The sequence below is a fragment of the Euleptes europaea genome, chromosome 3 (assembly GCF_029931775.1).
Source record: "Euleptes europaea isolate rEulEur1 chromosome 3, rEulEur1.hap1, whole genome shotgun sequence".
Classification (NCBI taxonomy): Eukaryota; Metazoa; Chordata; class Lepidosauria; order Squamata; family Sphaerodactylidae; genus Euleptes; species Euleptes europaea.
This window is the reverse complement of record NC_079314.1, coordinates 45,929,950-45,955,918: the sequence shown is the minus strand read 5'-3', so window position 1 is coordinate 45,955,918 and position 25,969 is coordinate 45,929,950. Positions and strand designations below refer to the sequence as shown.

Genomic DNA, 25,969 nt, shown 5'->3' with positions numbered 1-25,969 from the left:
GATGTCACCCCATGGGTCAGGAATGATCCGGTGCTTGCACAGGGGACCTTTACCTTTTAGAAGAGTTGGTTTTTATATGCCAACTTTCTGTACCACTTAAGGGAAACTCAACCCGGCTCACAATCACCTTCCCTGCTTCTCAACAGACACCCTGGGAGGTAGGTGGGGCTGAGAGAGCTGTGACTAGCCCAAATTCACCCAGCTGGCTTCTTGTGTAGGAGTGGGGAAACAAATCCAGATTAGCCTCCGCCGCTCATGTGGAGGAGAAGGGAATCAAACCCGGTTCTCCAGATCAGAGTCCACCGCTCTTAACCACTACACCATGCCGGCTCTCCTTCATCTGCCTTGAGCCCGAATGAGAAACGACAACGATAAATGAAACCAACCAACCAAGTTCCCTGTCAAGGTCTCCTCCTCTTCACGTGGTGGGACTGAGCCGTGGTTATTCCGCGTACCTCAAACTCCCCGGGCTTGACCGAAATGGCTGCCTTTTAGGCCGCCCGCTCGCCTGCCGTTTCGGCGCGCGCGCTGTGGCGAGGGGCAGCCTGCTTGCCGTGCTTTTCGCCAAGGCAGGGGGCGCTGGCGAGCCCCTTGTGGCGGGAACAGGGCCGGGCCGGGGCGCGAGAGGAAAGGGGTTGAGGAGCCGGCGCATCACTCCAGAGGAGAAAGCGCGCCGCGTCCCATGGTGAGGCGCTGGGCGTTGTGGAGCTGCTGTTTCGAGCTCTTGTCGCCGCCTTCAGTCGCCTGCGGGGGGCCGGCCAAGCAGCAGCAGCGGCGGCGCGGCGGTGGTTGGAGAGCCCGGCAGCAGCAGCAGCAGCAGCAGCAGCAGCAGGCGGAACAGCCACCCGGGCGGACTCGCAGCCCAGTCATGGACGACGAGGAAGAAGAAACCCCCCAGGAGAGGTGAGAGGCCGCTGCTTTGCAGGGCACTTCCAGGCACCGACTCAGAAGGCGAAGAAGTCCACAGCTGGAGCCGTCGCGCAAGTCGGTTGCACCGAGAAACGAACGGGGGGTGTCATGCAGGAGTGCATTAAAAACAAACAAAACCTAGCGAGGGTCGGCCCGCTTCAGTTTTGGTGGGCTTCGCCTTAAATGGACATTTATAAATTGTAGAATTATATTCATACATGTTCACAATCGTGCTTTGCGAAACGCCCGCCTCCGTTGCATCTGTCGAAGTGGGCTCTGGTCCACGCAAATTTGATGCGGGGTTAAAATGGTGCTACTCTTTCAGGTGCCACAGGACTCCTTGTTTGTTTTAGCTCAGGTTGCCTGGCTAGGGGAAAAGGTCGCCGCCAGGCCAGCCAACTTTACTTGCAGGTGCGTTGGGCTGCGTACCAGTATGCGTTTATTTTCAATTGTGCAGACAAATGTATTTGCATGCAAGACGCTACCACCACCACCATCCCCGCCGCTATTCCTTCTGGTGCGTTATACACACACACAATTTGCCTGTAACTTTATGGGATGGTGACCCGATTCCTGGTTCTTGAGCCGCAGGGTTCAAAGGACATTGTCGCAGTTTGGCATTGACGGATGTTGACCTAAGGCGTCCTCCCCGCCCCCCACTCGTGCTTCAGTGGCTTTTACTCCCCATGAAGTTGTTCCATCGCATGAAAGCCGCTGGTCCTGTGTGTGGGTGCAGAAGAGTAATCTCTATTCATCTCAGTAGGGCTTGCTTTTGAGTAAAAACATGCATACAATGGGGCTGTATCTTAAACACTTGGATTCCACTGGAACTTGGATTCCTCTGGAACTGGGTAGGGCTGATTTAAGAGGAAGTATACCGAGACTGTGTACCTTTATAATCTGGAATGCGTCACTTGTGATATGCCAGGTATGTGATATGGTGTAAGAGAGCCAAGATGAAATATAATGGACCTTTGAACGTGGTCTGTGTTCAGGCTGACAAGAATATCGGAGCCTGCCTTGTGGTGGTCTTGTCATGTGTGAATGTTGAGGATAGAAATAGGATGCTACTGTAGATTCTGTTCACTGTTAAAGATCTATTTACACTTCATATGAATATGCCTTACAGTTTTACAGTTGAAGTATAGTTACAAAATCTGATTTTGAACTTAAGTGAAAATTACTTTAGCATGGGAATTGCAGATGCTAGAAATGTAACACTCTGGTTTATGTATTGCTTGCAGAAAATGGCTCAAGTTGATTAAATATCCTTCCTCCTTCCTGCCTCAGTGGGGTTGTGGATGGAGCCACTGCCAGTGATTTACATCCACCCCCTTAGCTGTCACCACCCACTTCCCTGCCATCTGCTCTGTTTCAAACCTTTGCTGAAGTTCTAAGGCAAGGCACTCACATGATAGACAGGCTGAAAGAGAGGTTTTCTCCAGCTTGAATTTTCTGTAGTGAGAAAGAAGAAGGTGCATCCTTGTGCCTCAGTGTCTTGGAAGATCCGACAAGATGATAATGCTGATGGCATTTAGGCTTTCACAGCAACTGTTGTGTTTGAAAACATACTAGATGCCATGGATTATGTTTGGTTGTTGTTGTTTTTCCTGAACACCTCAATATATATGGAAGGCTTTTTTGGCAATTTTAGGGGGATGACTAGAATGTCACTGTGTTCTGTGAAAACCAAACTGTCTGTAGTGCAAATCAGCAGTAGGCTTGAGAACCAGGAATCATTTCTTGTTTACTACAGTCTGGTTGTAATACATTCCTGTTTGAAATATCACTACATGTTTTAGAGGGTTTTTAAATGAATGATAATCACTTGTAGCTCATCTCAGATTTTCTTCTTTTTAAAAAGAAGAAGACATTAGCCTCCACTGCACCCAATCCTTGCTCCTTGTCTCCATGGAAGAACGGTCTCATTTTTAACTGGTGAATGAGATTGGATTGAAGAATGAAAGCCAGGCACATCAATTCAGTTGCTATAGTTTTAGCCTTCTTCATTGACATGGAAATGTGCTGCAGCAGGCTTCCAGAAGCTTGTTACATAATCTCCTCTTCCCAAATTTGTATGCCGTACAGTGCTGATGTCTTAGTTAACATTTGCATGTATGGACAAAAATCCTGTATTTATTGGTTGCTGTGGATCTTCCATGGGAGACCAAACCTGATATTAATCAGAAATGTTTCAAATTAATGCTATTCTATTGATTGGAGCTTGTTAGAGTTGGCAGCTGGCTTTGATTTTTTTGTCCAGTGTGTCATACAACTAACAGCTTGCTAACCAACTGACTTCAAATGGAATCGGATGTTTAGTGTAAAAAGCAAAAGTGTTCCAATGTGATTCTGATTTGCTTTGTTAGATGATGAAATGCAAAGAAGAGTTTTGGATTTGGTTATTTAAAATTAATTAGCGTCTTTGTTCAAGGTACTGCAGTTGTATGTTCAAGATGGTATAAGCATATGTCACCTCCCACTTAGCTGAATGTCTCCATTTTTCAGTGGGACATATTTCTCAAACTTGATGAAAGCAAATTCACTTTTCAAACTTAATAGATCTTCCCCAGGGTCCTCACTGAATATCTCTGTCTCTTTATTGCTCACTGCGTCTCTTTCACTTTTGTACCTCGTATTCTCTCACACATTCTCCTTCCCCTTCCTGTTACTGCTAACTCCTAAACATTCTGTGTGCCACTTCATATCCAGAATGAATGAATAAGGCTTTTATCTGACAGGGGACTGTGACCACACCTCTTCTTCTCCCCTGGAATCTGAACCTTGAGCCTTAACTGTTTGTTTGTTACTAGTAAGACTTAAAGTCTGTATACTCTCCCTCCGCATGGGTGTCCCCTGTTTCTTAAGGTTCTGCTTCCAGATCTCAAAGCCACTGTGCCAACCATATGTCCAGCCATTTCCTGACAACAGAAAATGTCCAGACAAAAATGAAGGGACTGTTTCCTCTGGATATCCCGCCAGTGTCATTGACTGTGAAGGCCATGCAGAGTGCAGTGATCAGCATTAATCCCCTGTCATTCACATTAAAAATCTATATTAGCATTTCAGACTCACATATTTTTTAGAAAAGAGTTATCCACAGCTTTAAAAAGCAAGCAAGACCAAAGAACTCTTATTAGGGAATAGGATTGTAGTCTGAGGGTTCTGCTTCTCTTTTACTTCATTTATATTCTGCCTTTCTTCCCAATGGGCACCTACAGCTGCTTACATTGTTCTGTTTTATCTTCTCAACAACCTTGCAAAGTAGGTTAGACTGAAAGTGTGTGTCTGGCCCATGGTCACCCAGCAAGCATTCATGGTAGTGGTGGGATTCAAACCTAGGTGTTTTAGAACCTGGTTTGACACAACCACTACACTATGCTGGCTTTTTTTTTTTATAGCCAAAGGATTCTAGTTGTCCACTAGTTTGTTGATGTATAAACTGCAAAATTTAGGAGAGGAGTGAAATTCCATCACAGTCTTCCTGGAAGAATCAAGGGAAGACCTGCTTCTTCAGTTTTAAAATTAAGGTGTGAGCAATTTCATGATCAATTTTAATATGATGTATTGTGGCTGTCAAATAGAAATAGTTCTCCAGAGTTGTTGTTATTACAAGCAGGGGACCTTCAAGGACATGTGGGAGGCATCTCATTTGCCTTTTCTCCACTATTTCCTCTTTCCGGAAAGCCCCCATAGCCTCTCCCCTTTTTCTGCTTCTTTCTCTCCACCCATCAGCCAACCTACCTTTAAATCCCCACTGTCTTCAACTTTTCCTCCTTCTCTCCCCAAGTAGCCTATACCTGGGAAAACTGTGGCCTAGTTGAACAGTGGGGAACCTGCAAGGACCTGTATTCCCTTCCCCATACGATTTCCTTTTTCCTTTCTCCTGGCAGCTTCTATATCCTCACCTTCCTCTGCTTCCTACCTACCCACCTACATGCCTTCCTACCCTCTTTTTATTTGTCCCCCAGTTTCACCTATATTTATTATTTCATTTATGTCTTACCTTTCTCTACAATGGGAACCCACAGCAGCTTGCATCCTCCTCCTCTCCTCAATTTTATCCTCACAGCTATCTGGGGGGCTGCTTTTGAGCAGTAGCAAGCAGTGAGTCATGCAAGTGGTGTGGTATCTAGCCTGGTGATTGCTGGTGGCCCTGGCCCTGATGAGTCCTCCCTCAAAGGCCAAAACAGCCCTGGAAAGGGCCTTGCCCCCCTCCCCTGCCTTTTACAAACTGCAATCAAGGCTTAAAGGCTGGCAGTACGGTTGTGGTTGCCTAGCAGTGGCCACTGAGACAATCCACTTCTCAACGCTACACACTTCTATCATTTTTTTTTGGGGGGGGGATTAACCCCCTAATGTATTTGTTTGTTCATTTATGTATTTCAGACTTTTCTGCAAAAACAGGGCTTTTCTTGAGTTCGTAGAAATATCTGTCTTGTCTATCCATGGCCCCAGTTCCTGGATTGAAGTATCCAAAGATAGAGCCATGTTGAGAATTAGATATAGTGGTTATGATTATTATTTTTGAAATCTCTCCAGTGCATGAGGAATTACCACAGCAGGTGAATGAGTTTGTGGGTCGGAGTGAAGGTGCCATAAGAACCTGTCTATTGGAGAGGTTTCACTTTCACATTCTCCTGGTAGCCAGAATTATGTAGATTACTCCCTCTGGATTGATTGGTCAGACTAACAGTTTTTCACCTTGCTTTATCTTCAGGGTGACTCTGTAGTTGTGTGTTTTTTTAAGGGAAAAAATTGTTAAGCTTGAAATTGTTCTGTTGGCAGAGCGTTTTCATTTCTGGCCCATTGGGGCAGCTGTAAGCCTGGCTGTCCATGGGTTGAGGCATGATCATATGATGCTCTTTGTACTATTGTTTGCCTATCCTTTACTGCATAGCAAGGGACAATAGAAGTTTCTAGATGGGCTGGAAGCAGAACATAAAAGTAAACGGTACTCTCCTTCAGTGCCATCCCTGAGAAATAACACACAGCAGCCACATTTTCTCTAGATTCTTCCTCATAAAATTGTGTCTTAAAATAATCTAATTTGTGTGTATTTCCTTCTCTGCTTTTCAAAACACTTCCTAATTACAAGGTGTAGGTGGTTAATGGGATGTTGTAAATCCATTGTAATTCAGGACTGTGTAATCAGTCAGAGAGTAAGTTTGCGTGTATAAAAACAGACAGCTAGAATACCTTCTGGCAAATATTCTGGTGCTCTCTGTTCTTGATTTTTCAGGTAAATATTCTGCATTTGACAGCCTGATTTCTTGTTAACTGCTTATTTCTGTACTGTTTCATTCCTTCCCAACTGCCTCTGTAAACTGCCTTGTAAACTCAGGCCTTTGTACCAACTGTGAATCTGTCTTGTCAGGGTATTTGTCTTCTCTTGGTAAGGAAGTGAACAGGAGTTTATGTGTGTGTATTGGTTATGTAAGCACCAAGAGTTGGTGCAGATGCTACTGCAGCCATTAAATAAGCGCTCGCTAAAATGTTCGACTAGCACTGCAGCTTGCTGTGAGTTCCCACCTCAGACATTAAACAATAAAAAACAAAAGGGAAAACTCTGTTTAAAAACCTGCATCTCCAACATGGCAATCCTATACCTGGTTGTATTTCAAGTGGTGCTTCAATTTACACAAATGAAAGTTATAGGAATTACTGGATTTCAAAAAATTAACCTAGCTCTGTGGGTTGTGTAAAGTCTTGGTTTTTTTTTGTTTTTTTTTTCAATTTTGAAAGGTGTGTGGGTATAGTGGATTACCAAAAATAAAGCATGATAAATAGTTATTATAAATGTAAATTGTTACTGTGTTTATATTTGGAAATTAGTTCCATAGATTGTAATTGACTTTTCTCACCTAAGAGTGATTAGAGTCAGCATATTAATCTAGGATTGTAATTAAAACAATACATATCCAAGGAACGTTTTTAGCCTTGACAGGTTTGTGTGCCACTTTTTAAAAATGGGTAGTAGCTGAATAGTGCTGTCCTTTATACAGCTGTGTCTGAAAAGGAGTTGTACTGTGTTGTTTTGCCAGTCCAAAGAAACTTGTATTTTCCTGATACAGTCTGTGTGTCTTATCCATCATATTTACCATTCCTAGATTGTAATGTATTGAAGAAGGATAGGTGTAGCTACGAGTCATTGTCTCATGAACCATTGAGTTTAAATAGTTATGAAGAAGTTAATTGAAAATGCTAAGTACGTTGGAATAAGTTGGCTTATTTAGAATATTTGAGGGTATTATTATTGGGATAAGAACCCTTGTAGACAGGTGAATTGTCAAGTAATGTTTATTGCCAGTTATAAGAGTGTTTTTTTTAAAAAAAATGATGCCTCTTATGTGTTGGGAGAATGATTATTCATTTGTCATAGTCTGTATAAATAGAGAACAATTTAAGAAGGATATAGACAAGCTGGAATGTGTCCAGAGGAAGGCAGCAAAGATGGTGAGGAGTTTGGAGAAAGGAAAGGTTGAGGAAAGGCTGAAGGAGCTCGGTATGTTTAGCTTGGAGGAGATAACTGAGAGGTGGTATGGTAACCCCCTTCAAGTACTTGAAGTACTATCATATAGAGGATGGTGCAGAGTTATTTTCTGTTACCCCAGAAGGTTGGACCAGAACCAACAAGTTGAAATTAAATCAACAGAGTTTCTGTCTAGACATTAGGAAGAACTTTCTGACAGAGCAGTTCCTCAGTGAAACAGGCTTCCTTGGGAGGTGGTGGGCAGTCCTCCTTTGGAGGTTTTTAAGCAAAGGCTAGATGGCCATCTGTCAGCAATGCTGATTATGTGAACTTTGGCAGATCATGAAAGGGAAGGCAGGAAGGGTTGAGTCAGTGTTTGGCTCTCGGGCCCTCTCTTACATGCCCAGGGAAATGCCAATCGCCACTTTGGGGTCAGAAGCCAGATTGGCCAGGGACGCTGGAGGATTTTTTTGGGCCATCTTCTGGGCATGGGGTAGGGGTCATTAGGGTGGGGGGGAGGTAGTTGTGAATTTCCTGCATTGTGCAGGGGGTTAGACTAGATGATCCTGGTGATCCCTTCCAACTCTATGATTCTATTTTGCTCATTCTAGTTATGTCACCTGCGCTGACATCACAATTTCACTTGTCCTTAAAGCTGCCTTGATAGCAGCCAGATAAAAATATGGGAAGCTTTGTCATCTGAAGCCAAGACATGGATTTCTTATTTACAACAGTGTTTAGCTGCTTTTACATCTGCATCTCAGCAACTGTTTGCACTAATGTAGTTTTGAATTTAATACCAAACTGATAATGGATAAGATGGAATTGTCATAATTTAAGTAAGCAGGTCAGTTCTTGTGCAAAAAAGAGGCATCTCTGTTAACTTTCTTTGGTTCTGATGGTGCTTAAATAGTACAGCTAGATTTCTTGAAGAAATGGATACTCACCTTTTACCCTATCAATGTCAAAAGTGATTGATAATTCTGGATTATGCCTCTTTTAGTGAGGCTCTGCTGAAAATTATTGTAGGTATGATTGCCCACAAAATTTACCAGTACTAAATGGTCTTTTTAAAGGTTGTTTGCCTTCATGCTGCAGCCTGATCCCAGTTTCTCAAAGAGCATATACATAGGTATGATTCTTGCCTGTGATGTTTGTTGTAGCAACCCTTGATTTGTAATGGTAACTTTAAAGGTACAAGTTTGATAAGTGCCTTGTGTTGGCTGGGACATTCAGCCTTAATATACAGTAGAGTCCTGTAGCCAAAGGTTTAGATAATTTAATGGGCTTGACATTTCACACCACACCACCTTCTTTGTTCCCCCTTTTCCTCTCACTCCTTTTTGACCCTTAGCTGCAGCCTCCCCTGTGCTGGGGCTCCCCTTTCTTGTTGAGCTACCTTTCATCAGATCCTGAGTCTATTTTCCTGATGTTTTACTCGCTCATCCATATCTCCCTGACATTGTATTGGACATGCTTTTTAATACGTCTCCTGTCTGTATAGTATTATGTACTGTGTTAAATCTTAGAAAGGTGGCAGAAAGGTTTTTAAAAAACAAAACATCCGTTATGCTTGGTTCACTGTCCACTTTGGTTTCCTTTCGTGACTCATTCTGGGGCATGGTACTTTTTCAGCTCAGCTCGGTTTGAGTCTTCAGCATTTCTCTCCTGCTATTTTGTCCACAAGTGCAGAGAACCTTTAGATTCCAGGTCTTGTGATACCCCCGCTTCACTGGAACCCGAATGTCAGCATTACATTGTTTTAAAATAATTACCAGTTTCATTTCAGCTATTAAAGTTAAAGCACCCCAATTAGTATGGGCACCTTTAAAAGCTATCCAACTGGTTCAGCAGGGCAATCCCACCCTGGTTCCTGGCACAGAGCACTTGCCCATCCTCGTCTGCAAACCAAAATTATGATGAGATGCTGCCCATCCAGGCCATTCCCCTGTGCGACACAGGGTGAAGGTTCAGGCATTGACGACCAGAACCAAGAGAGTTCCCTGCTTTAAACGTAGCACTTAAGAGGTGTTGATTCTGTGTAAATAGATTTGCAAAAGAACAATGGTATTAGGTCTTTTTCTCAACTCTGTATGTTTATTTTATAACATTTTTGCTGTGAATAAGAGATACTTTATTTCTGCAGATACAAATTCACAGTTTTGAGAACAACAAAACAAATTCAGTTTTGAGAACTACAAAACCAAACATCTGTGATAATATCTTCTAGATAGAAAAATTGTCCCAAATAATTTTACAGAAACCTCTGGAAGAGCATGGCATTGTGAATGAACATAAGAACATAAGAAAAGCCATGCTGGATCAGGCCAAGGCCCATCCAGTCCAGCAGTCTGTTTATACAGTGGCCAACCAGGTACCTCTAGGAAGCCCACAAACAAGACAACTGCAGCAGCATTACCCTGCCTGTGTTGCACAGCACCTAATATACTAGGCATGCTCCTGTGATACTGGAGAGAAGAGAATGGATTAATAGAATTCATCTACCAAAAAATTTAAACATTGCATGAATATACAGTCTCATGGTACATAATTAAAAACTAATCCTTATTTATGATGAATAATGTTTGGCCTATAATGTATCTTAAATAGAAAACTATTTAAAATATTTTCAGGTAGATTTGTTCCTCAAAAAGCATTTTTTTAAATAAAACCCCATTTAAATTAAAAACCCCTATTTTTAATTTTTTTTAAAAAAAATTTAATCCACCCTGGTTACCAGTCTGCTCTAGCCAGACCTATTGAAATAAATTGAAATAAACCTCTGCTCCCTCTTTTGGTATGAAGCAGGTAGAAAAATAGACTTTCATGGCCAATTAGAGACAAACTTCCTGCTAAGCCCTAAAGCAGCCCACTAATCTTATACTGAAAACAAACTAATATATGCACATGCTGATATACAAAAATTTACAATGGAAGGAAATCAGAATTCTTGTGGCATTTATAAATTAAAATGCAGGAAATCTCTAAAAGGGTGTAAGACACCACAAAGTAATAAAATGGAGGCTTCCGTGAGCTGCAGGGCTACAGTTCTGCCCTGAGCTACAATCCTTTGTTCAAGTCATTTCCACATGCTGTCAGCACTTTAAGTATAGATGATAATGCTACTAGTGGAGTGTTCTTCATTCTGTAGCATTGAAATACAAAGAGAGAAGTGTTTCTAGATGCTAACCACTGGTTCTACTACTTAACCACCTTTCCTGTTTAAACCCGCATATGTATTCCAGTTGAAAAAAATCATGTGAGTGGTCTCTGGGCATAGGTTGGAGAATCTGGCCCTCCACATCATTGGTGTTTGCTGTCTGTCTTATTCTTTGTCCTTATATGCACCTGTCTCTCATCAGAGATGCTTCTGACCAATAATACCTGTAACCACACAGAGCTCTTGGGACCTTATATGCCCTTTCAGTTCTAAGCAACTGGATTATCAATCAAGCCATTCTTTGTTTCAGTGTTCATAGGGGAAGGATTCATTTTAATCTGATGGAAGTTCACAGCCTGCAGCTTACTTGCTGTTCTCCATGTCTGTGAAATCTGCTAAGCTTGGGTTTCTAAAACGTTTGACGTACGTGTGTAGTACATTTGAGTTTGTTTGCAAACCATAAATAGTATATCTTTTACAAAGAGACTGACATCCATTTTGATGGGAGTAACCTTATGTTTCCTAGTACTGCAGTTTAGCAATCCCTGTATTAGTGAAGAGGGTTCCTCACCTGCTGATGTGCTAGGAGTCCAAATGGGGAAGGAAAACTGGGCATGAGTTGTCTTGGTACGCAAGAAAACTTTGGTTTGTTGAAATTACTCCCCCTGCTTCCCTTAACCTCAAAAACTAGTATTGGAGAGGTGAGTTAGATTGTGTGTGTGAATTTTACCCCCCTTACCTTCAAAAGTGCTCTCCATTCCTTGGTTCTGCCCTCCCATTTTAGCTTGGTGGTGTAGTGGTTAAGAGCGGTTGCTTGGAGCGGTGGATTCTGATCTGGAGAGCTGGGTTTGATTCCCCACTACTCCACATGAGCGGCGGAGGCTAATCTGATGAATTGGGTTGGTTTCCCTACTCCTCCACATGAAGCTAGCTGGGTGACCATGGGCTAGTCACAGCTCTCTCAGCCCTACCTACCTCACAGGGTGTCTGTTTTGGGGAGGGGAAGGAAAGGTGATTTGAGTCTCCTTTAAGTGGCAGAGAAATTCGGCATATAAAAACCAATTCTTCTTCTTCCCAACAGCCATGTGAAATAAGCTAGGTATAAGGTCACCCAGTGAGCCTCATTGTGGAGGGGGAATCTGAATTCCATTCCCCCCAGCCCTTGCCAACTGTACCAAGGATTTGATATATGTACTGTCTTCACAGTAGTAGTGGTGTGTAGGCTGCACAAGACTTCAGCCTGGAGACTGCACAAACTGAAGTGTGCTCTGTTGAGGGACTGTGGTAGGGAAGATTGTTTTCAAAGGAAGGGCTTCCTCTGAAGCCACTTCTCCTCTTCTCGCATGTGGTATTTTAATGCTTCCACTTGTTATAAACGAAAAAGTCACAGTTCCTTTCCCTTAGAGAATAAAATACAGCCTGCCTGAGTAAGCACTCTTGAGAGGAAAGGGGTTGGAAACTCAAACTGCACACATTATTAACTTCAGGAGCTGTGGACTGGGACTCCTCCAGCATAAGTCTCCCAGGCATGCAGCAGTCCAAGATTCTGATAGGGTGCACAGCAAAGAGCAAGAGTCTTCCTGAGTGTCAAAGATGCCCTAAAGGTCTGCCTGCTAAGACTCGTTCACTGTGCATTCTTTGTTCTGAATAAGGGAGGCATAGCAGCTGCTCACAAGTTTATTTTAGCTATGCAGCTTGGTGCTTTTTGCTTTTTTCATTTGCGGGGGGAAAGTAATTGGTCTGAACGTTATTTTTTTCCTAGTTCTTCACTGAAAGAAATGGATGAAGAGCAGCATTTGCCTGTTTGCAGTCAATATCCTAAAGAAGCTTTAAGGAAACGTCAGCATTCAAGTCAAGGTTCCCGAGGCAGTGATTCCTCTCGAGTATCCCGGAAAAGCTTCCGACTGGATTACAGGTTGGAGGAAGATGTCACGAAATCAAAGAGAGGTAAAGACGGGAGGTTTATCAACCCTTGGCCAACATGGAAATCACCGTCTTTCCCTAATATTTTGAAGTGGTTTCTTACAGAGAAGGACAACAGCAAGGTTCCTTGTTCAAAGCAGGTAAATATTCTGTTTTTACACAAGTGGGGATTTGATTAATCATGTGATGAATTGCAATACTAGTATTGCTTGGGTACATCCATCATGGGCCAGGATTGGCTGTGTCTCTGTTGAACGTAAACTTGGTGGCAAGCCCATGCTTGATGTCATATAATGTATATGTATGGAATTAATCTTTAAAAGCAGATGTCTGTAAATTATTGAGACCCCCATGATGCTTGTTTGCTAAAGATTTGGTAATCCCACTGCAAGTGTGAATTCAGATGACCCTTGGATTAGAATTGACGCATCAGGTCCTGAATCTGTAACCTTTAAATAAATCAGTTGGGCTAGTTGAAGTTGAATATTATAATGAATTTGAAGTTGAATGTTATAATGAAAACTTTATGTAACTCAAATCACTTGTTGTCAGCTTTCATGAATACACATTATTTGAGTGCTTTTATTCCACTGAGTGCTAGGTTAATCTTCAATTGGTCAGTCCTTCAGGCTGGGGGCAACAATTTACATTTTACATAGCCATATCCAATTAGAGCCATTTGTTTTTTTTTTCTTCAGACAGAATTAGTAGATTTAGCTGATGTTAACATGTTAGCTTGACTACATTGGCATGCATTTTTTGTAAAATTATTTTTGTTAAAATATTAGTGAGGTGCTTCAGGCTGCTAAATCAAAGTGCAATTAACATGGTGTTGTTAAGCAATACATACAGTAAACACACCACTTGTTAAAGAAATTTGAATCAAAGAGAGTCACACTTGAGTCCTATTGAAATAAACTGAATTAAGCAGTTGTAATTTTCTCTGGCTTTGAATCATTGTATAAAGATGTTCCATTTCAGTATTTGTGGGGTTTGGTGGGGTAGTGGCACAAGGTGGAGATCCCCACTCATGGTGGGGATAATTTTTTGAGATTTCCTTCCCCCATCAGTCTAGCAATATTCTGTTGTAAGACGTTGGCTCTAAGGTTTGGGGCGAGGTTAGCAAGAAGTTCATGTAAACCTGGATCTGCACGATATAGTGCAGGAGAAGATCTTCCCCATCATGATTTGGAGTGGGGGAGGGAATGCCTCTCCAGAATACTTGTGCAGGCCAATTTTCCATACCCTTTCTGTTCTCCCCACCCTTTGATAGATGCTAGCTGCCCTCCTTTAGAAGTCGATGAATATTGGGGGGTTGTAAAGCATTCATTGAACAAGCAAATTCAGTGCTTGTGAGGACTGCTCATTTATAATTGATGAAGTAAATCTTTTCTGCATGCCTGGAGGAGTTCTGAGAATAGGCAAATCTCATATCTTGTTAATTGGTTGTCCTGTTTTGCTTCCCTGCTAGATGTAGGCCATCATATTTGTGGTTGGGTTAGAGACACAAAAGCTGGTGACTGAGAACATAGCCAAGTGTGGCTAATGAAAATGAGACCATCAGCATTTAAGAAATACAATTAAGAGTTTATACAGTACCTTTACATCTCCTGTTAGAAATTATGACCTTGTCTACCCATGCTTTATCCACACTGGTTTGGTACCCCCACTCATGAGGTCTTTTTAGTGTATATCGCCAGGGTGGATTTGATTTAAATCACTAGTCAGTAAGACGAGATTTAAATCATGGTTTTCTACATAAAGACTCAATTTGCTGGTAAAATCTTAATATTTACAATCAGATGAAGGTTTCATTTTTAGAATAATAACTTTTAAGATTAGTTTTACAGTTATATCAAAAATACTGATTTGGTTATACTATTAGACATACACAGTTCACCTCACAGTAATTTCACAATTATCTATTTCCAGTTTCATTCCGGCCACCAGGCCTTCCATTTCTTTGCTGCAGTGTTTGCATTTTGCATGCATGCATGCCTTATCCATAGGTAGAGGAACTTCATTCACATATTCCCAAACTAGGTCTTTTTAATGGCCTGCTGTCATTATAGCTTTTCTCCTCCAGGGAGAGAATAATATGATAAACCTCAGGCTATACACACAAAGATCTCAAGACTTGTGCTAAAAAAGTTTCACTTTAATTCTTACTGCTTTCCCATCCCTCCTCACATTTAGCTCCTTGTGGAGATCTATTCAGCTCCAAACAATCTTTTATTTATTGAACTGCTTGAAACTTAGCCCTTAAGAGGTAAGAGGCTGATTTTGTGTACATAGATTTGCAAAGGAACAATGGGATTCAGGTCTTTTTCTCAACTCTGTATGTTTATTTTAAAGCATTTTTCTGTGAAGAAGAGGCATGTTACCTCTGCAGACACAAATTCACAGTTTTGAGAATTGCAAAACCAAGCATCTGTGATAATATCTTCTTGATAAGAAAAATTGCCCAAAATAATCTTACAGAAACCTCTGGAAGAGCATGACATTGTGAATGGATTAATGGAATTCATTTACCAAAACATTTAAACATTGCATGAATATGCCGCCTCATGCTACATAATTAAAAACTAATCCTTATTTCATGATGATTAACATTTGGACTAGAGTGTATTTTAAATAGAAAACATAGCTTTTCCTCAAAAAGCATGTTATTTTAAAAATCCAATTAATTTTTTTAAAAATCTAATTTAAATATAAAAAAATTGATTTTAAACTTTAAAAAAAACATCATTGAGTTTATCTACCCTGGAACCAATGCACCACAGAGGTTCAGTCCTCTGTTCTCTCACAAACAAAAATGTAATAATGTCTGTTACGGCTAAAGAAATACTGGGACTGCTTTGGGAGAAAAATCACACAGAAAATCTCGCATCACGAATTTCTGGTTAGGGATAAATATTTCATGGGAATTAACCTGCAGAGCAGCTGTTAATTTTAAATAAGTATGTATCTGAGCCACAACATGCAAATATTGACTAGCTATGTAAGACCTGGTCACAAAATTATGTTTTTAAAAGCTACAAAAGATGCACAGTACCAAGGGAGAAGAAGTGGGGCACTACAGTAAAAACTAGGATTTAAGTGCAAAGGGGAAAAGGTACTTTATGTAGTAATTCAAACCTATGGCTAAATGTTTTGTGAAAAATTTGAGTGCTCCTGCATCTCACCAATTTATCCTTATAGCTCCTAGAAAATGTATTTCCAAGACTGGACCCTAATGACAGAGAAGAAGAAACATGGGGCCTTGAGGTAACCTGTAAATCTCTAAGAAACTAAGACACTGCGTTCTTCGTTCCCATATGCAACTATGGGGTTCTCCAAGAGCACCTTAGTGATACCAACTGTGAGTTGGGTTCAGACAGCAAAGCCCTGGGGACAGGGCTGTACTCACCTGAGTGACGTCTTCCAAAAGCTGTGCGAGACCAGGCTTTTTGACCTAACTTTTGAGGTTCAAAGTGCAGTCATGGAAATGATGGAGTTTCATTTTTGATGAAATGTTCTATTTTGTTGCAGGGTTTTGCTTTTATTACTTGCCCAAAGCCTTAAGGATGAAGAAGGCTATCCATTTAAGCAAATAAAGAATGGAGTCTCTTGCTACATGAGTATATACATGAAAAAAAATACATCAGAACTGGAAGAGAGCATAAGGATTTAGTAGAGGGAAGCAGGAATTGAAACACTACCTACCATAGCAGTCTCCAAAAGGGTTGACAGTGCGACATCTATGCTATGCCTTGCAAAAGTGTGGAAAGAAACAGCCTTCTTCCCTGCCCCTTTCTGTGTTGTTGTTTCTTCATGCAAACGACACCTTCTTCACTCTGTATAGCATATGTTGTAAATTCCTACTTGTATTGGCAGCACAGTTTGTAGTCTTCCGGCCCCAAGGCATTTTTATGTAGCCTGTAATCACAGCTTGAATAAAGTGAACCCTAGCTTTTTTTAATTCCTTGTTTTCGTGACTGCAGAGAAAAGACTGAAAGTATGAACGTGATGTGTCTCTGATTTTGAATTTGCTGGCAAGATTAATAATTTATAGAGGACTAGATGTCTCTAGAAATGATGTCGTTGTTGACCAGCTGTGTGCAGCTCAAGGGGTTTGTGTGAGCCATTGTCTGAATACTGGGCCTTTGGGTTAAACCTTTGACTAGCTCGCTAGAACATTCCAACAGCTGGTCTGACCCAGCACTCTATAAATAGGCCATGATGCCCTTCAGAGATGGCAAGGACCTGATTCTGCTATTGATCATACCAGTGGAGAAGATGTATTTGATAGCACATACTTCTCTAGGTGCTAATCATTGTAAGGTTTTAGAGAGTCTTCTGTCATCTGCATTACAAATAGTGAATCCGGTGGTCTAGAAGCTGGATTTACCTACCTATATATTAGTATTTTGCTAAAAACAATGTTTGGTATATGATATGAACTATTTGGCCTCAGTGTTGGGGTATAGTATTTAATGCAGCTTTTCTCACTATTTTGAGGACTTTGACCCCAATGCATAAAACTGGCTATTAAATTATATGGTCATCACAGTAATTAGCACCTTATGTAAATATCAGTCTGCATGGTAACTTATTATGCCAGTTTCTAATATTTATGCAGTAGGGAGGTACCCTCTGTGATGGCCGTTCATCACTTTTCCTCATAAAATGAATGACTTCCACTGGTAGCTGTTCGGCAAAATAATAGGGCTGCTGTTAGGGACACAATTGAGGTGGTGAGAAACTCCTAACATGAGTGACTCAGGTCTTTCTCTACCTCAAACTATTTCTGTCCTTTAATTTCTCCCGTGGAGGTTGACAGGAGCTACATTTTGCTGTACACACATGAGGCTGGATGTAAACTGGGAAGTAGTTGGTAGTCAACAGAAGCTCCATTACATCTTCCCCAGGGTCCCTCTCATGTTGGACTTACAGTGTGGGTGTCCTTCTACAGAAGGAAAGTTCACTGTGCTCCAAGCCAAGCTTGATCAAAATTCATGTAAATAGTTGATTTTTCTGAAGGTTTGGACATTGAATGGATACTTTCTGCCAGTATAGATGATATCTGGGCTAGTCTGCTTATTGAAATCGAACATGACATCGTTTGTGTTGAAGTCTTAAATGAATTAGCTAATCTCACTAAAGCCAGCCATGTCTTTCTACTTGTAATCTGGCTTTCCTCTCTATCAAATTAAAACTGCTTTTCTACATTGGGTATATTAGCCTAGATAAATTAATAGTTTGTATGTTTTCTGTACACAGCTGTTTCTGCGGCCAATTTGCTATTGAGGACAAGGGTGAAAGATTGGTTGTACTTACACTATGCTCGTTTGAGTTCTGTTTACATTTTGTCATACTTCTGCCTGTGTGCTAATACCAAGGCAGAATTAAGCTATTATAAGATTACCTTCCTTGTTTACTTCTGGATTTCTGTTCAAAGGATTTGCGGTGGAATGTACTGTAATGTTCATTTGCATGTTGCTTTCAACACCTTGTGATTTAATTAATGCTGCCTCCTTACTTGGGGGAAGATCATATTTCTATTTGGATCTTCAGCATCTAGCGGAGAAGCTTTTTTAATATTACATAGAGGAAAGAAATGGAGAATAAGTCCTCATAACAGCAGGGGGGAATGAGTGTGTGTATGTTTTTAAGAGTTTCATTATACTGGTTCTAAATCCAAAGCTTAGGTTCAATATGCTTGAAATGAAAAAAAAATTTTACTCCCCCAGAATGGAAAGCTTTGGCATGCCTCCATGAATTATTAAATCTGTTCAGCATTTTAAAAAAGTGAAGACAGTTTACGGACTAACAGTGTATGCAGTCTGACCTTAGCAAATGCATGAGGTTCACACCTGTTTCATTATTCATATTTCATAATTTAGCTTCCATTCTGCTCGGAGATTTTAATTTAGAATTGGAAGATGGGCAGAGGAAGTGGCTACAGAGGCTGCTCTGTGGGATATAGCTGGCTAAATGTAAAAAGATGATAAATGTAACCTTTCAAAGACTTACACTGAAATAAGCTAATGCCCAAGTTATTCTTATATTTTTATTCTGCATCTGAGACTTTGCTTGCTTTCTGCAGGTATATTTTTAAAGCACAGAGGTGGATTTTATTTTTTTGGAAATGAAGCAGTATAAAGAGGGCTAGATTGGAAGGTTAGGAAGTTGGCAGTGAGGAATGAGAGTGTAGGTCTGCGACTTAATGGTGAAATTTCCAGCAGTTTTGCTAAGTCTCTGGATGAAGAAATAGCTAACAAATTTACTATAGGCCCTCTGTCATCTCCTTTCTTTAATCTTAAGAAATTTTGCAAGCCAATAGAAAAAAAATTGCCTTAACGCTGTATTAAGAGTCTACATGTAGAGGCAAGAAAATTTAAGTGCAACAGAAGTTTTCTTCAGTCACACTGGAAATGTTAGGGATATTTCCCCCCCCCCCCCCATGGTCTAATGCTGGCATATTCTTTTAACTGAATTGCAAGGTCAGAGTTGATGGATACATTTCTGGTCACTGTAATCCAGTTTTTCTTGCTTCCTGCCTAAGAGAAGATCACCTTCCTCCTGGTGTTCTTGAGCTTAAATTTACATGGACTTCAGCCTCCAGGAGGCCACAAGCACATGTTAACTTTAGTAGAAATCTTTTAATTAAACTGTTCCACATTTTGTTTAACCTGTCAGCCTACTGTGCTATTAAATGGTATTCAGCAAGTAATTTTAATAATTGAGGCATTGCAATATGTCCCGGGTGTTTTCCTACTCTGTAGAAACAGCAACATGGTACTGGTAGTGCTGAGCTATTGACTCCCCTTTTAGCATCTTTTTTTCTTTATCTAGCAGAAAGGAAGTGTAGCTTTGTCTACACATGCCACAGAATGAGGTAGGAATGTCGTGGTAAACTGACAGTACCACTTCAAACTGCAGGTGGGAGGTAGCATACAAATAAATAAAGCCACTTCTGAAGATTATTATAGTCCCATCTATTACTGTATTCCACAGACAGTAAGGACAAAATGTCAAAAATGCCACTGAAGAAATGTGTTCATTCTGATCAGTGTCTCTTTCAAACTTTTGTTATTTTCAGCATATCAATAATGAGTATTACTCAGTTGCTAATGCAAACATAAGTCGAACCTCAGCATGTCTCCTGGGGCTTCCTGGGCCCCATGCTGAGGGAGTACACCCCTCTGGAAATATAAAGACTCTTAGTTAAGCTTTTAAAGCACTAAATAACAACTTGTACATCAGAAGTTAAGCAGCCCACAAAACTCTCCTGACAGTGTATCTTGGGTTGTATCCAAACAATGAGAATATGTACATAGGACTGCTGGGTAGTTGTACCATTGTTACAGAATACTTTATAGCAGTGTTTAGATTGTAGCCAGATATCAGTTGATATTGTACTACCATGTCACTATACCAGTTATTTGCAATTTATTTATTTATTAAAACATTTGTTTTGTGGTGGTTGTTGTTTTTTACTATATTAATACCCTGCCCTTCTCCCCAGTGGAGACTCAAAGGGGCTTACAATATTCTCTTATACTCTATTTTATCTTCACAACAATCCTGTGAGGTAGGTTAGGCTGAGAGTTTGTGACTGGCTCAAGGTCACCCAGCAGGCTTCCATGGCAGAGTGGGAATTTGAACCTGGATCTCCCAGGTCCTAGACCAACACTCTAAACACTACACCACACCGGCTGTCATACCCCACCTTTGCTCGTGGTTCAAGGTGGCTTACAACAATAGTTACAAAAGAGAATTAAAATCAGAATAAAATAACAGACCCCAACTGTCCTCCTCCCTCCCCCTATGAAAAGATGCCTGCCATTCACCCCCCTCAAATACCCTAGCAAACAGGCAAGCTTCACAGCAATTCCCAAAGATCTCCATGGAGGGGGCTCCCCTTACTTCTTCAGTGAGCCCATTCCATAGAGCAGGGACCTTGATGGAGTAGACCAGGGGTGGGGAACCTTTTTCCTGCCAAGGGCCATTTGCTCATTTATAACATCATTTGGGGGCCATAACCACGTGTAGATCTCCTGGTGCGGGGGGGGGGAGAGGCTAGGGTTGCCAGGTCTCCAGCCACCACCTGGAGGTTGGCAACCACAGGGGAGGCCGTGCAGAGAAGGCCTAAAGGGCACCCCTGCTCCCCCCTCCCTCCCTCCCCCCTCCCAGGCGGGAGGGCAGCCAGTGGTGGGCCCCGAGCAAACGAGGCGCCAGGGGGGCACAGCCCGCAGCCGATCCTCAGGGAAAGAAGGGAGGAAGGAAGGAAAACAGAGAAATGGAGGGGGAGAAAAGGACGGAAGGAGACAGACAAAGAAAGAGACCAGGGAGAGCGGGGGAGAAAGAGTGACGGAAAAAGAGGAAGAGAGAAAAGCCTTCCCCCCCTACACGCACACCCGCACACGCCGGCCCCATGCAACCAGGCCCCAGGCTCCCCACTTCCCCCAACACACACACGGCAGCACACACAGCCCCACGCGACCGGGCCCCAGCCTCCATGCCCTCCCACCCCCCGACCCCAAGTCCACAAAAGGCCCTCCATCCAAGCCCAATGGGCTCCCGCACGCATGTTCTGCTGCCAGGAGCCACTGGCCTCTCTCCCCCCCCCCTCGCTGCTTGACAGGCGGCGAGAGGGGCTTACAGTGTGCCGCGGCGTTCCTGCATGCCGTGACTGTAGGGGGCAGCCTTGGGGGAAGCGTCCCTCCCCCTCCTCTCGCCGACCAACAGTCGACGAGAGGAGGGCTGCGCCTCCGCGGCTGGGCCCTGGAGCTCCCAAGGCCACTGAAAATGTCCTCGGGGGCTGCATACGACCCCCGGGCCGGACGTTCCCCATCCCTGGAGTAGACCCAGGCTCTGGTTGATGCTTGATTAGCCACCCTAAGTGGTGGGATAGGCAACATATGGCTTCCTGAAGACCATAGTCAGTGCACAGGGACATATGAAAGGTGATGGTCCTTCAATTCAATCTCCCTATGTGGACAAGACAGTTCAAAATGTGGACAATTGCTGTGGCACAATAATAATGCAATAGTGTGGGTAAAAGCTGAACAATATTGTGGAGTCAAATCGGGGTGGCTTCCACTGTTCAAAATTAAGCTGGTGTAGGGAAAGGAACATGCCAACATATTCTGATTTTTAGCTGGATTCTAGGAGGAAGCAACGCTGACCACCCTGCCCCGAGACTCTAAAATGGAGGAACTATGGCTCAGTGGTAGAGCATCTGCTTGGCATACAGAAGGTCCCAGGCTCAATCCCTGGTGTCTCCAGTTAAAGGGACTAGGCAGGTAGATGATGTGAAAGACCTCTGCCTGAGTCCCTGGAGAGCTGCTGCCGGTCAGAGTAGACAATACTGACTTTGATGGACCAAGGGTCTGATTCAGTATAAAGCAACTTCATGTGTTCATATGTGTTCATGTGTGTTCAAGTGTTAAAAATCCCCATAATTATTCTAGCCCCAATATTTACCTGTACCAGCTTGCAAGTAGAACATGCTTTCTGAGTTTCTCCGTATTGTTTTCTTTTGTTAGGAACTTGACAGAGACCTTCCAGTGCTGCATCCGTACTTTATCCAAAACCCAGAGTTAGCTGGAAAGACTGGAGCTGGTATGCGAGTCACATGGCTGGGACATGCCTCGTTAATGGTCGAAATGGATGAACTTACATTTCTGACTGACCCCATCTTCAGCCTTCGGGCTTCTCCGGTCCAGTGCATGGGTCCTAAGCGTTTCCGAGGACCTCCATGCACAGTAGATCAGCTCCCCAAGATAGATGCAGTGGTGATCAGCCACACCCATTATGACCATCTGGATTACAATACTGTGTTGAATTTAAATGTTCGTTTCGGAAGCGACTTGAGATGGTTTGTGCCTTTGGGTCTCTTAGACTGGATGCAGAAATGTGGCTGTGAGAATGTCATTGAACTGGACTGGTGGGGAGAAAACTGTGTTCCTGGCCACGATGCGGTCACATTCGTTTTCACTCCTTCCCAGCACTGGTCCAAGAGGACTGCCACCGATGACAACAAAGTTCTCTGGGGAAGCTGGTCAGTCTTGGGACCTTGGAATAGGTTTTTCTTTGCAGGAGACACTGGCTATTGTGTAGCATTTGAAGAGATAGGGAAAAGATTTGGGCCTTTTGATCTTGCTGCTATTCCTATTGGAGCATACGAACCAAGGTACGTAAATTGGAAGCATGGAGCATTTGACCCAACCTATCAAACTACCATTGTTTTTACTTAGCACCAGCAGTGTACAGGGCACAGAAAGGGGGTTATGGCCCTTAAAAGAGAACTCTGAGAACAGATGCTGGAGGAGAGGGAAGTTCTTGATGGAGAGGTAACAAGGGACTATTAACTGGTTCAGAATAGCTTTTATCTCCCTTTGGTTTCAAACCATTCTAACGGCTTGGATAGCTGGATGTTACTCCCAAACACCATGGGCCTCTTTCCTATGTATTTGTGGAGCTGCTCCAGAGGACCTAACTCATTACACCTTATTCTGTCCTCTTTACACAGAGCCCAGATTTAAATTTCTCAGAGTTTCTAAAGGGCCTAAATCTTTTTCCAGATCCAGAGAAGCTGCTCTTTCTCCTATCAGACGCCAATCCTGATGTTGCCTACAAAATGTCACTCTTTGCTTTAGCAGCCAAGAAAATCCAAGCTAAAGCTGTTTTTAATCAGGAAGCTTAACATATTTAAATACTAGCTTCTTGAGGGTCAGACTGTTGTAAAGTTATATTGTCGAAGGCTTTCACTGTCAGAGTTCATCCAATGTTGTAAAGTTGTTTTATGTTATTTTAAAGTTTTGTATGATAGATTGTGATGGCCTTTGGCCACAAACAATACACTTTATCACTATCACTGTTAACCGGCAGCGGAGATTAGAGTGGCCTGGGAGATGCTTGCGGAAAGTATGGGAAAATTTTGAGGAGGAACAAATGAAGTTCTTGGTGGCTTGGGGGAGAAGGGAACAAAGGGGGTGATAAATGAGGAGTTAATGTACATAAGAGACAGACAATAAGGGGAGACGAGTTTTATGGTGCATTATAATAAAGAACCTGCCTCATCTGTGTAACGAACAAGGAAAAATACTTTATCTCTGTTTTGGTAGGTGGTTTATGAAATACCAGCATGTGGACCCTGAAGAAGCTGTACGGATTCATATAGATGTTCAGGCAAAGAAGTCTGTTGGAATTCACTGGGGAACCTTTGCTTTAGCCAATGAGGTAGGTGTGAACTAATCACTAGTGCAACTGTAGAGTTTCTGTTCAAAATCATAGTCTAGAACAGTGTTTTGCAGATTTCTGATAACTGAAGCATGGTTGGTTTCTGAAAGAAAACGAGAAGCACATTTCACTTGAACCCACAGAAGTTTACTTTTAGTGTGTGTGATTGTAGGAGTTACCCACCCTTAGAGAAGCCCCAGCTCCCTGTTTCTGATCAGGAGTCATTGACGAGCAAGTTTCCTGATGGAAGGAAGCAAGCTGAGAGCAAAGATGTGGATGGCATTCTTCCAGTACCAGTAATTCTGCTGCATCTCTGCATACCCAGGGCTGAGATGTGGCAGAATTAGCTGCCCCTCTAGTGGAGGCTGACTGAAAGGAGGCAGGCCAGAACGGTGAATTGTACTGAGATGCAGTGCACAACCCTCTTTGTGCTTATAAAGTAGTGAAACAGCCTGCTTCTCCTGAGTCTCTCAGCGGTTTTCAATACCATCAATAGTGGTATCCTTCTGGACTGCCTGCCTCAGCCTACCTCAGCTGGGACTGGAAGGCACTGTTTTACTGTGGTCCCATCCAACCTGGAAGGTAGGTTTCAAAAGACAGTGCTGGGGACTGCTTCTCAGCCCCTTGGACTTTGGCCTATGGCATTCCACAAGGTCCCCATGGGATTCCACAAGGTTCTCACCAGAAGTGCTACTGGTGTATGGAAGGTCTGACCTGGGATTTAAGGCGTCACCCGTTCTGGATGGGGTTGCACTCCTCTTGAAGGAACAGTATGGGGATGCTCTTGGACCCAGGCCTGCTGCTGGAGAAGCAGTTGGCAGCTGTAATCAGGAGTGCCTTTACCAGCTTGGACTGGTTAGCCAGTTGCAGCCTTTCCTGAGCGGAAAAGATCTGGCCACTGTGGTGCATGTCCTGGTTACATCTAGATTAGATTAGCGCAGTGCACTCTGTGGGGCTGCCCTTGAGAGGCATTCGGAAACTTCCATTGGTGCAGAATGCTGCAGCCAGGATGTTGACTGGAGTGGGTTGGAGGAACCATATCACTTCAGTCTTGGCCCACCTACACTGGCTCTCAATTTGTTTTGGGGCACAATTCAAAGTTCTGGTCCTGACTTTCAAAGTCCTACATGGTTTGAGATCAACATAACTGAAGGATCCACCTGACCACTATGGTCATCTTTAGAGGCCTTGCTTCGGAGGCCCCTGTAAAATTTGTCTTTTGTGCTTGAGCACTGTAATTATGGGGGATTCAGCAACAGCACAAACTATAAACAGGGTTTTATTTCAGATGGTGCAGGGTAGCAGTTTTTCACTACTTATACACACTACTAGACTCACAAAGTCTCCTTATACTGAGTCAGAATCAGGGATTGTCTGCATGCAACACATGTGCTCTGTATCACTGAACTATAGGTCCACTCTTCTCCATATTTTTAGATTTCAGCTGTGGGAAACCGGTGGGGAAAGCTAAAATTCCTGGTACTTTCTTCACTGGAAAAGGTGTAAACAAAATATCATGTGAAGATTGTATGTTGGATGTAGTTCTTTCTCCAGTGTTAAGAACAGATTTATATGTTAGAACCTTGCAGAACTGGTGTATTTCTGATAGCAATGTAACATCTGAGAAGCTTACTTGGGGAAAGCGTCATTTCCATGAACAGGGTTATCTGCTTTGCTCCCTCAGTCTTTGGCCGTATCTTTCCTAAGCAAGCTTCTTAGATGATATACTTCTCACCTAGTGGCCAAACAGGCCTTTTGTGCGCTCATAATCAGAGCCAATTCATAATGCAGAAATTAGTTTTCAAGGTACAGCAGGTTGAATGGAAATCACGAGTGGTAGTCCAGGGTAGGCACAAGCAAACTCTGACATTGTCTTGTGCTTTCCACAGTATTACTTGGACCCTCCAGTTAAACTGAAGGAAGCTCTTGACAGATATGGGCTGAAAACTGAAGATTTCTTTGTCTTAAAGCATGGAGAATCCCAAGACTTAAATATCAGTGATGATGGATTTGAATAAAAATACCAACATCAAACTGTTTCTTATGTTACTTCTTGATGGGAAATCGGATAAAAAATTAGATTGGTAATATCTTTTTGTAAAAATTTAAACTGGGCTTTTAAAACTTCAGGTATGTTTGTTGATTATCTAACAGTCCCTTAAACCCTTGCGTACCAGCCTAAAAGTAAAATGGCAACTTTTTAATAAACCAGATGAAATTATACAACTGGATGGTATTAACGTGACTAGAAATGCCATGTAAATAAGCCCATAAAA

General features: G+C 42.4%; 1 protein-coding gene across 1 annotated transcript; it reads left to right on the top strand.

Annotated features, from left to right (window-relative positions):
• The first annotated feature begins 682 nt into the window (after window positions 1–682).
• Window positions 683–25,739, top strand: NAPEPLD (N-acyl phosphatidylethanolamine phospholipase D). Its single transcript, XM_056846776.1, has 5 exons — window positions 683–903; window positions 12,304–12,604; window positions 21,998–22,644; window positions 23,579–23,693; window positions 25,583–25,739. The coding sequence occupies exons 1-5, from the start codon at window positions 683–685 to the stop codon at window positions 25,709–25,711; spliced, it is 1,413 nt and encodes a 470-aa protein (XP_056702754.1). The 3' UTR covers window positions 25,712–25,739.
• Window positions 25,740–25,969: the final 230 nt, after the last annotated feature.